Source organism: Antechinus flavipes, chromosome 5, assembly GCF_016432865.1.
Source record: "Antechinus flavipes isolate AdamAnt ecotype Samford, QLD, Australia chromosome 5, AdamAnt_v2, whole genome shotgun sequence".
NCBI classification, from domain to species: Eukaryota; Metazoa; Chordata; class Mammalia; order Dasyuromorphia; family Dasyuridae; genus Antechinus; species Antechinus flavipes.
In genome coordinates, this window is record NC_067402.1 from 197,095,024 (window position 1) to 197,107,706 (window position 12,683).

The following is a 12,683-nucleotide window of genomic DNA, read 5'->3' on the forward strand; positions in this document are numbered from 1 at the left end:
GTATCATTGTTGAGGCATATAATGATCTCCTGGTTCTGCTCATTTCATTTAGCCTCAATTCATGTAAGTCTTGCCAGTCTTCTCTTTATTCATCCCGCTGGTCATTCCTTACAGAACAATAATATTCCATGACGTTCATATACCACAATTTACCCAGCCATTCTCCAATTGATGGGCATCCATTCATTTTCCAGCTTCTAGCTACTACAAACAGGGCTGCCACAAACATTTTGGCACATACAGGTCCCTTTCCCTTCTTTATTATCTCTTTGGGGTATAAGTCCAGTAGGAACACTGTTGGATCAAAGGGTATGCACAGTTTGATAACTTTTTGAGCATAGTTCCAAATTGCTCTCCAGAATGGCTGGATGTGTTCACAATTCCACCAACAATGTATCAGTGTCCTGGGAACAGATTTCCTAATCAATGATATATTTATTTTAGTCCAGTCTTATATAGAACTATCTCAGATGCATAATTAATGGAGCCTGGAATTAGAAGATTTGCTGGGAAGTCAAATAGGAGTAGAATTGAATATAGGTTTCATTAAAAAAAAAAATCTTCAAAAAATGATTTTGTTGGCCTCAGCTTTAATTTTTCATCATCTGCTACAGGTTGGAAGTACTAAATCATTGACTATTAGAATGCAACCCTTTCCTTGTGTAGGTATTGAAGCTTAGGTTCATTTGGTAAGAATAGGGTTCCATAGAGTCCGATTAAAAATTCTGCTAGTATTTTTTCTGTTAATGATTTCTGTTTCCTTAAAAACCAAAAAACTTCCTTACTTTCTTATTGCTCTTCTTAAAAAAAAAAAAAAACCCTATAACATTGATCATTTTTAAATTTATAATTTTATTATAAATTTTCATTTTTCCTAGATGTTTGCCAGATTTGTTATTTGTCAGTGTTATTGTGCTATTTAACTTTTCTTGTTTTGGAGTTTGAAATGTGCAGGAATTTTTATTGTTGTTTTGGGGTTTTTTTGGAGTCAATGTGTGGATTCTCTTTAGCTTGCTGCTTTGTTTTTTGCATTCAGGAGGAGTCTGTGAATTTTTTTTTTTTCATTGTGTCATGTACCATAGTGGTGTGTTTTTAAATTTTTTTTTTTCATTTGTCATGGTTCCTGTAGTGGGATAGTTAAGCTTTTTTTTTTTTTTTTTTTTTGAATATCTTGTTTTTTAAATCTGTAGTTTTGGCTTTTATGGAGAGAATATGCTCCTTTAACATTGTTGCCTTTTGCTTCTCTTCTGCTTGATGATAACCTTTTTTTTATTATTATTATTATAGCTTTTTATTTAAAAGATATATGCATAGGTAATTTTTCAGCATTGACAGTTGCAAATCCTTTTGTTCCAACTTTTTCCCTCTTTCCCCCCATCCTTCCCCCAGATGGCAGGTTGAGCAATAAATGTTAAATATATTAAAGTGTGAGTTAAATACAATATATGTATACTTGTCCAAAACAGTTATTTTGCTGTACAAAAAAAGAATCGGACTTTGAAATAGTGCACTATTAGCTTGTGAAGAAAATCAAACGTGCAGGCGGACAAAAATAGAGGGATTGGGAATTCTCCCAATGTAATGGTTCATAGTCATCTCCCAGATATCTTTCGCTGGGTATAGCAGTTCATTACTGCTCTTTTGGAACTGATTTGGTTCATCTCATTGTTGAAGAGGGCCATGTCCACAGATGACAGTCTTTTAATGTTAGAAATATATTAACCTATCTTCTCCTTTGGAGAAACTCAGTTGTGAATTCAGTTTTTTCCTAATGTGTAAATTGAGTTTTTAAATTCTGCCTTAAGAGCTATAAAATAGCTTAACCATATTGCTCATTTCTTCTTTTTTGATTTTAATTTTTTTTATCATTCTAGAATATCTTATTCGATGCTCTGCTAAGATTCCTTAGGATCTTGTTGCATTAGGTTTTTTCCACTTTCCTTTGTCATATAATACTTGTTAAGGGAGTTATGTAATCTGATTTTAGGATCCTTTCTATTGTTTTATTTTCTCATGCTCCAGATTTTTATTGAATTTTCTTCCTCTTCAAGTCATTTGTATTTTACCTTTTGTTGTTATTATCCTTTATCACTCACTTTCTAACATTTTTCCTTTTGCTTGTGGTAGTACTTTTAGGAGTAGGTTGTAGAGCTACCTCAGCCTTTATACTTTTGGGGATTGAGTATTTTAATGCCTTTGACCCTGTCCTAAGTAACATAATACTGTTCAACCACTAAAAACATAAGATTTCTCAGTGGGTTTTAATCCCATTTCCTTTTAGCCAGTATAGTCATTCACTCTGGTCCACTTGCGCTTTCCTTTTTTAGCTCTTCTTTGTGCTTTCTTTGAAATGGCTGCTGCTTCAAAGAAAAAAAATTTTTTTTTACAATTAATAAAAGTATTTTATTTCCTACCTACCCTATTGGAAAAATAAGAAAAACAAAATTCTTTTAAGAAGTATGTGTAGTCAAGTTATTAATTCCCACAGTGACCAAAAACATTATTTTGCACTCCAAGTTCATCATTTTTCTTTCAAAATCATACTTTACCACTAGTCTTGGCTGATCACTTTATCAATCAGAATTGTCTTAGCATTGTTGTGTATAAATAATTATTCTTTTGTTTGCTTCAGTCTGCATTTAGTTATGACTGATTTTTTCAGTGTTCCACACAATATACTCTCCAAATTGGGATGTCCTTAACTTAAGGGTTATCGCAGGCAGAACACAGCATACCTCCCTTTTTACCCTTTCATCCCCAGTGTGACTGTGAAGAATCTGTTGCTTATTTTGGACTGAGGCATGGGCACATTGTGGAACATACTAGAAATAATCTCTATAGCAGGAGGGCATCTTAATGTGGACTCAGGGACAAAACAGCTGGCTAGTTTGTGCATTCCTGCCAAAAGCAGTGGAGGCTGGTTTGGGAAAGGAATAGGGTGGGTTTGCTCTTTTAAGGATTGACACTCTTTAATGCTAATTTGTATGGATTTTACTTTTGTCTCTTCTTACTTTCTATTATATGGTTTCAGCTGTAATTCCTATTAGATGTGACATCATTCTTTTTGGAGTCACTGGGGTTTGAGAATTAGTGGTGATTGAGAAGTTGTCTCCTCATAGTGTTGGTCCTTATCATTGTTTGGCACTAACCTTGTCAGCACCACAGTAGGATTTATATTTATATTCATTTAGGCTGAAGCAATTTATCTACCAAGATTCAAATTTTGAGCGATAATGATCTATGTTCTGAGAAGTTAATAGTGACTTAAAAGGAAATTTCTAGGGACAAGAGCTTTATTTAGTTTTATTTCTTAGCAACCTGCTTTTTATGAACTAGAAGCTGTCTGTTCACCTAAAAATTTTAGATACAGAGTTCAGAACCTTAGTGAGCAGTATATTGTAATTACATCATGGTCACTGCCTACTGTTTTTCAGCAAAGATTGAAACAGTTTTAATTGGAATGGGTTTGGGAGTTGCTATTATTATTATTATTTTTTTTTTTAGCTAAAGGGAGGTAATGCATTGATTCAAAAAAATTTTTTTAAATATCAGAGCATGTTACAATCCTTCTGCCTTAATACTTAAACATATATATATATATATATACACACACACACACACACACACATATATATATATATATATATATATATATATATAGTCCTTTAAGTTGTACGCAGATATTTTCATCTTATCCTCATAACAAACAAATAAGGTATTGTTACCCAGTAGACAGATGAAGAAACCAAAGCAGTGAACAGTTAAGTGACTTGCCCAGAGTGGCTAAACTATTGTCTGTGACTAGATTTGAACTCAGATTTTTCAGACTTGATCCAGTGTTCTGTGTGGTGCATATATATGTTTGCTTAATAAGTGATTCCTGATTGACTAAGCAAGAAGTAAGGGAAAGGCTTTCTTGTAAATTGTGAAAAATCTAATTTGATTATCCTTATTGGAGGAGTGATTCAGCTTAATTAAAATAGCATTTATTAAATAGCTATTGTTTGTTAAATGAGAGACAAAATATAGTGGCTAGAAAATTGGCCTCTGAATTGAGAAGACCTGGGCTTGAGACCTATCTTTGGTCATATCACTTAATCTCTCAGATGCCCTAGACAGCTCTTTAAAAACTTGAGTTTCAGAGAAAGCAGCACTTGCTTTGTAGGAGATGATTTGTTACCTGGGAATGTCTAATAAAAATGAAATTGGGGGGCAGAGCCAAGATGGCAGAGAAGGCACACTCAACTTTCTAAGCTCCTCTTATCCCCTCACAATCAACTATTAAATTCAGCCTCAAAAATAGTGCTTGACTGCTAAAATTCATAAAGATAATCTGGAAGATTGTCAGGAAAGGTTTGTTCTGAGGGGACAGGAACAGACCAGCACAGGCAGGGATAGGCTAGCGCCCAGAGCAGACCAGGAGCGGGGGTGATCTCTGTGGCTAGAGAAGTTATAGAGACGACTCTGCTATAGGCCAACTGCTCTGTCTTGATTACAAAGCAGTAAACTGGCAGAAAAATTAAAGTCTAAAACAGAGGGTACTCTAAAAAACGCCAGAACTTAATAAGCTCTGGCTATAACCACTCAAAACTGGAATTGATTCAGGCAGATCTGTAACACAGCCCTGCAGCCACATCGTCCAATAAGAGGCTTCTGCAGGGGCAGTTACAAATATGCACAGCAGAGGGGCACAGCCTGGGGCAGCCTCTAATCTGCACAGTGGGGGGCTCTGCCTAAGGCAATAGAACTTCCCCAGCACCACTGTGCTTCCTGGGGCAGAGACACTTCCAATCCCCGCAGGGTTATTCACTGCTCAGCTGCTAATACCCACAGCCCCAGGGCAGAATTTGGCTTGGGGTAGTGAAACTTTCACTGCTCACTGTCTAGCCCGAGGGCAATCGCTAACTTGCCCTTTGTAGGGCATTTTCCCAGATCGGCCCTGCAGGCCTGAGTTACTTCTGGGTGGGGAACTCTTTCCCAGAGCACTCCAGAACCTGGCTGCTCTTTGTAGCTGGTTGGCAGGACAGCTACCCGTCCATACACTTATCACTGCTCTGCAGAGGAAGCTGGTAACCTCCTGGCCCTGAAGGCAGATCCTACAGGCTTTAACAAAATGATTAAAAAAATCAAAAGGACCATTGAAAGCTCCTATACAGAAAGAGAGAAGTTTTTCAACCCCCGAAGAGAGTAATAGCAGACAGTCTCCAGACAATTGTTGGTCCCCAACACAAAATGCTCTCCTATAAGAGACTATTAAAAACCTTAAAAGAGAATTAGAAGAAAAATGGGGAAAGGAAAGGGAAGCTATGTAAGAGAGCAACAACTTCCTGAAATGTGAATTGGAAAAGCTAAAAAACTCCCAAGAAGTGCAGGGAAACAGAATTTGTGAATTGGAAAAAGAAAAGAACCTACTAAAAAAAAAATTAGTGAAATGGAAAAAAATTCCACAGAGCAAAACAACTCATTTAAAAACTCAATTGGACACATACAAAAAGAAGTAAAAAAGCTATTGAAGAAAATAACTCACTAAAAATCAGAACTGAACAAATAGAAATGACTGACTCACTGAGACATCAAGAATCAGTCAAGCAAAACCAAAAAAATGAAAGATTGGGGGAAAAAAAAGTCAAATATTTACTTGGAAAAACAACAGACCTGGAAAATATATCTAGGAGAGATAACCTGAGGATCATTGGACTCCCCAAAAATTTTGATGAAAAACAAGAGCCTAGATACTATTTTATAGGAAATCTTTATTAAAGAGAACTGCCCAGAAGTAATAGAACCGGAAGGTAAAATAGGCATTGAAATAATTCATTGAACACCTTCTGAAAAAGACCCTAAAATAAAAACTTCAAGGAATATTGTGGCCAAATTTCAGAATTTTCAGACTAAAGAAAAAATATTACAAGCAGCCAGGAAAAAACAATTCAGATACAGTGGTGCCACAATAAGAGTTAACTCTAAAATCTGGCTGCCTCAACATTAAAGGATTGAAGAACCTGGAATCTGATATTCTGAAAGGCAAAAGAACATGGATTGCAGCCAAGAATAAATTACCCATCTAAGCTGAGCATTTTTTTCCATGGAAGAAGATGGACATTTAATGAAACAGAGGAATTCCATTTGTTTCTAAGGAAAAAGCCAGAGTTAAACAAAAAATTTGATCTCCAACCATAGGACTCAAGAAAAGCAGAAAAAAATAAAAGGAACTCTTGAGAACTGTATTTCTATTGTGGATATACATAAAAACCACATGTATAATTTAATTTATTGATATAAAAAAGGAAAGTAGAAATGGAAAGGGGAAAGTGTCAGAAAAAGGGAAAAGGGGAGATAAAAAAAGGGAAACTACATCTCACAATGAGGCAAAGGAAACCTATCATATCTGAGGGAACTTAAAGAGGGAGAGGAACATTGTGTGAATCTTACTCTCATCAGAGTTGGCTCAAGGAGGAAATAATTTACATATTTGTTTTATAGAGAATCTTCTCTCACCTCATTAAAAAGTGGGAGAGGAAAAGGGAAAAGGAAAAAGAGTAATAAGGGAAGGGTACAAGAAAGGGAAGGGATTCAAAGGGAGGAGGGAGGATCCTAAAGACGGAGAGGTGTGGGACCCATAAGTTTAATACTAGGGAAGCGGGTAAGGGGGGTAAGAAAAAGAAAAGCATAATCTGGGGATATTGGGGTGGCAGGAAATACAGAATTAGTAATTTTAACTATAAATGTGAATGGGATGAACTCTCCCATAAAGCAGAGGTGGATAGCAGACTGGATCAAAAGCCAGCACCCTACAATATGTTGTTTACAGAAAGCACATTTAAAACAGGGCGATACATACAGAGTAAAGGTAAAAGGGGAGCAGAATCTATTATGCTTCAGATGAAGTCAAAATAGCAGGGGTAGTAATCCTTATCTCAGATCAAGCAAAAGCAAAAATAGATCTAATCAAAAGAGATAAGGAAGGAAACTATATCTTGCTAAAGGGTACTATAGACAATGAAGCTATATCAATACTAAAGATATGCATCAAGTAGTATGGCATCTAACTTCCTAAAGGAGAAGTTAAGAGAGTTGCAAGAAGAAATAGACAGCAAAACTGTAATAGTGGGAGATCTCAATCTTGCACTCTCAGAATTAGATAAATCAAACCACAAAACAAATAAGAAAGAAATTAAAGAGGTAAATAGAATATTAGAAAAATTAGATATGATAGATCTTTGGAGAAAACTGAATGGTGAATAGGAACATACTTTCTTCTCAGCAGTTCATGGAACCTATATAAAAATTGACCAGATATTAGGACATAAAGACCTCAAAATTAAACGCAGGAAGGCAGAAATAGCAAATGCTTTCTTTTCAGATCACGATGCAAAAACTACATTCAACAAAAAGTTAGGGGTAAATAGACCAAAAAGTAATTGGAAACTAAATAATCTCATCTTAAAGAATGATTGGGTGAAACAGCAAATTATAGACACAATTAATAATTTCACTCAAGATAATGACAACGATGAGACATCATACCAAAATTTGTGGGATGGAGCCAAAGCGGTAATAAGGAGAAATTTTATATCTTTAGAGGCTTACTTGAATAAAATAGAGAAAGAGAAGATCAATGAACTGTGCTTACAATTTAAAAAGATAGAAAAAGACCAAATTAAAAATCCCCAATCAAATGCTAAGTTTGAAATTCTAAAATTAAAAGGAGAAATTAATAATATTGAAAGTAAAAAAACTATTGAATTAATAAATAAAACAAAGAGTTGGTTTTATGGAAAAAACCAATAAAATAGATAAACCTTTGGTAAATCTGATTAGAAAAAGGAAAGAGAAAAATCAAATTGTTAGTCTTAAAAATGAAAAGGGGGAACTTTCCACTAATGAAGAAGAAATTAGAGCAATAATGAGTTACTTTGCCCAACTTTATGCCAATAAATTTGATAACCTAAGTGAAATGGATCACTACCTCCAAAAATAAAGGCCCAGATTAACAGAGGAGGAAGTAAATTGCTTAAACAGTCCCATTTCAGAAAAAGTAATAGAACAATCTATTAATCAACTCCCTAAGAAAAAATCCCCAGGACCAGATGGATTTACATGTGAATTCTACCAAACATTTAAAGAACAATTAGCCCCAATGCTATATAAACTATTTGAAAAAATAGGGAATGAAGGAGTCCTATCAAATTCCTTTTATGATACAGACATGGTACTGATACCTAAACCAGGTAGGTTGAAAACAGAGAAAGAAAATTATAGACTAATCTCCCTAATGAATATTGATGCTAACATCGTAAATAAAATATTAGCAAAAAGATTACAGAAAATCATCCCCAGCATAATACACCATGACCAAGTAGGATTTATACCAGGAACGCAGGGCTGGTTCAATATTAGGAAAACTTTTACCATAATTGACTATATCAATAACCTAATTAACAAAAATCATATGATCATCTCAATAGATGCAGAAAAAGCATTTGATAAAATCCAATATCCATTCCTAATAAAAACACTTGAGAATATAGGAATAAACAAACTTTTCCTTAAAATAGTCAGGAGCATATATTTAAAACCGTCAGTAAGGATCATATGCAATGGGGAAAAACTGGAACCTTTCCCAGTAAGATCAGGAGTGAAGCAAGGTTGCCCACTATCACTATTATTATTCAATATTGTATTAGAAACGCTAGCCTCGGCAATAAGAGTCGAGAAAGAGATTAAAGGAATTAGAGTAGGTAATGAGGAAACCAAACTATCACTCTTTGCAGATGATATAATGGTATACTTAGAGAACCCAGAGATTCTACTAAAATACTATTAGAAATAATTCATAACTTTAGTAAAGTTGCAGGATACAAAATAAATCCACATAAATCCTCAGCATTTTTATACATCACCAACAAAATCCAACAGTAAGAAATACAAAGAGAAATTCCATTCAAAATAACTGTCAGTACCAGAAAATATTGGGGAATCTATCTAACAAAGGAAAGTCAGGAATTATATGAGCAAAATTACAAAAAACTTTCCACACAAATAAGGTCAGATTTAAATAATTGGAAAAATATTAAGTGCTCTTGGATAGGCCTAGCAAATATAATAAAGATGAGAATACTCCCTTAAACTAATCTGTTTATTTAGTGCTATGCCAATCAAGACTCCCAAGAAAATATTTTAATGATCTAGAAAAAATAACAAAATTCATATGGAAGAACAAAAGGTCGAGAATCTCAAGGAAATTAATGAAAAAAAAAAAAATCAAGTGAAGGTGGCCTAGCTGTACCTGATCTAAAACTATATTATAAAGCAGCAATCACCAAAACCATTTGGTATTGGCTAAGAACTAGATTAGTTATCAGTGGAATAGGTTAGGTTCACAAGACAAAGTAGTCAAATATAGCAATCTAGTGTTTGACAAACCCAAAGATCCTAACTTTTGGGATAAGAATTCATTATTTGACAAAAACTGCTGGGAAAACTGGAAATTAGTATGGCAGAAATTAGGCATGGACCCACACTTAACACTGTATACCAAGATAAGATTAAGATGGGTCCATGATTGAGGCATAAAGAGCGAGATTATAAAGTAGAGAAACATAGGATAGTTTACTTCTCAGACTTATGGAGGAGGAAGAAATTTGTGACCAAAGATGAACTAGAGATCATTATTGATCTCAAAATAGAAAATTTTGATTATATCAAATTAAAAAGCCTTTATACAAACAAAACTAATGCAAACAAGATTAGAAGGGAAGCAACAAACTGGGAAAACATTTTCACAGTTAAAGTTTCTGATAAAGGCCTCATTTCCAAAATATATAGAGAATTGACTCTAATTTATAAGAAATCAAGCCATTCTCCAGTTGATAAATGGTCAAAGGATATGAACAGACAATTTTCAGAGGATGAAATCGAAACTATTTCCACTCATATGAAAGAGTGTTCCAAATCACTATTGAGCAGAGAAATGCAAATGAAGACAACTCTGAGATACCACTACACACCTGTCAGATTGGCTAAGATGACAGGAAAAAATAATGATGACTGTTGGAGGGGATATGAATGAGCCCAACCCTTCTGGAGAGCAATCTGGAATTATGTCCCAAAAGTTATCAAATTCTGCATACCCTTTGATCCAGCAGTGCTACTACTGGGCTTATACTCCAAAGAGATACTAAAGAAGGGAAAGTGATCTGTATGTGCCAAAATGTTTGTGGCAGCCCTATTTGTTGTGGCTAGAAACTGGAAAATGAATGAATGCCCATCAATTGGAGAATGGTTTGGTAAATTGTAGTATATGAATGTTATGGAATATTATTGTTTTGTAAGAAATGACCAGCAGGATGAATACAGAGAAGCTTGGAGAGACTTACATGAACTGATGCTAAATGAAATGAGCAGAACCAGGAGATCATTATATATTTCAACAATGATAATGTATGAGGATGTATTCTGATGGAAGTGGATTTCTTCGACAAAGAGAAGATCTAACTCAGTTTCAATTGATGGTGATGGATAGAAGCAGCTACACCCAAAGAAAGAATAGTGGGAAATGAATATAAACTGTTGGCATTTTTGTTTTTCTTCCCGGGTTATTTTTACCTTCTGAATCCAATTCTTCGTGTGCAACAAGAGAACTCTTCGGTTCTGCACACATATATTGTATCTAGGATATACTGTGACATATTTAACGTATAGGACTGCTTGCCATCTGGGGGAGGAGGGTGGAGGGAAGGAAGGGAAAAGTCGGAACAGAAGTGAGTGCAAGGGATAATGTTATAAAAAATAACCCAGGCATGGGTTCTGTCAATAAAAAATTATAATTATTTTTAAAAAAATGAAAGTACAAAACCAGTCTCTGTCCCTTGTCGCTCTGTTTTAGTCCTCATCCCTATTCTAATAACATCTCCTCTTTAGTTTTGACTTCAACCTTGTTTACCACTTTAGATTCTTCCTTTTGCTGTTCTGTTTGATAATCTGATGGTATTTGCACCAAAATCCCTCATATCTTCAGATGTTCTAAGCCATATTTCTTTTATTCTGAAATTGTGGAATATGAGTATAATGATTTTATGCAGTAAGAAATGATGAATCTGGGATGTTTTAATGAAACTTAGTAAGACATATGAACTAATACAGAGGTGAGAAGGGAGAACAAGAAAATGAAAACATTCCATTGATCTTCTTTTAAAAAAAGAAAAAAACTAACCCAAATCCTAGTACCCATAGTTTTGAACATTATTATTTTTTGTGAAATGTGCCAATCTCTCTTTATTTGTACTTTTTTTTAGCTGAATACTTTTGATCTTTTATTTTTCCAAGTTAATTTTATTTTATTGCAAAGTATCTCTGATGATTTTGTTGACTCCAATCCACATACTAAAGTCATTTTCTTTCAGTATCATTCCCCTAATCAGAAAACTCTAGTGGCTCTCTTTTACCTATAAAAGCAAAAACAAACTCCTCTGTTTGGCATTAACAGCTCTTTATAACCTGGTGCCAACCTTTATTACCTTATTTCACATTATTTTTCTTTATATACTATAGTCTTTGGGGGCAAAATGATTTTTTGCGTGTTCCTTATATTTGACACACCATCTCTTCTTTTTATATCTTTTCATAGACTTTTTTTTTTGCCTGGATTTTTTTTTTTTTTTTAAGACAGTGTGGTGCACTGGAATGAATTTTCTGGTTATTCACAACAGACCTGGGTTTAAGTCCTATCTATGACACTAATTGCATGAATATGGTCAAATTACTTAACCTCTCTGTCTTTTTATGGTTTCCTCTGTAAAATAAAAACAGTAATACCTATAGTACTTAACTCACAGGGTTATTGTAAGATTCTAATGACATAAAGCCATTTATGAATGGCTTTATGAATCTTAACATTTCTATGTAAATTTCAATTATTTCTGCCTTCCTCATCATTCATTCCTTGTATCTTCTTTCTTAGGATCTAGCATGGAGGAGTAGGAATTATTATATCTTCATTGTATTCAAATGTGATTGAATGAATTTGGCTCGTTAATCTACTTAAGGAATTCTTAATTTGACTTATTTTAACCACATGACTGTTCTATGCTTTCAGGACTCAAAAATATCCTCCATGGAGCGTGGGCTCCGAGATTTGGAGGAGGAAATCCAGATGCTGAAATCCAATGGAGCTTTGAGCACAGAAGAACGTGAGGAAGAAATGAAACAAATGGAAGTATATCGCAGCCATTCCAAATTTATGAAAAACAAGGTAATGGGATGTCACTTTCAATCTCCCTAAACAATTTACTGCATTGTGAAGAACATAAAATGTCTTCCTTACTGATCAAAGAGAACAGTTTTGGACCCTATTTTTATATTGCTTAAGAAAAGCATAAATATTAATTTCAGGCTCTGAAACTAACTCAGTATTGATTTCAGAATTGCTGAATGGATACAATTGTTAATTGATGTGATATATTAATGCGTTTTCAAAAAAAATTACCCTAATGTAGCTTAGTGTACATTTGAAAAATTCCACATTTCTCAATTTTTTTTCAGTAGATTTGGACTGACTTAGGAACGTATCTATCTATGCCTTCCTCAGTTTATGACAATATAATATTTTACTTTTCTTGTGAATTATTACAATGCTCAATAGGCTGGAATCATTTTTCTAAGGAAAACTACATCCTCTTTAG

General features: G+C 34.3%; 1 protein-coding gene across 3 annotated transcripts in view; it reads left to right on the forward strand.

Annotated features, from left to right (window-relative positions):
* ERC1 (ELKS/RAB6-interacting/CAST family member 1) overlaps positions 1–12,683 on the forward strand; it is a 345,893-nt gene that overhangs the window by 105,135 nt on the left and 228,075 nt on the right. For all 3 annotated transcript variants that reach the window (XM_051962823.1, XM_051962825.1, XM_051962824.1), the window contains exon 5: positions 12,098–12,253. In XM_051962823.1, coding sequence (XP_051818783.1) covers positions 12,098–12,253 — 156 coding nt within the window. The remainder of the gene's footprint in view (positions 1–12,097; positions 12,254–12,683) is intronic.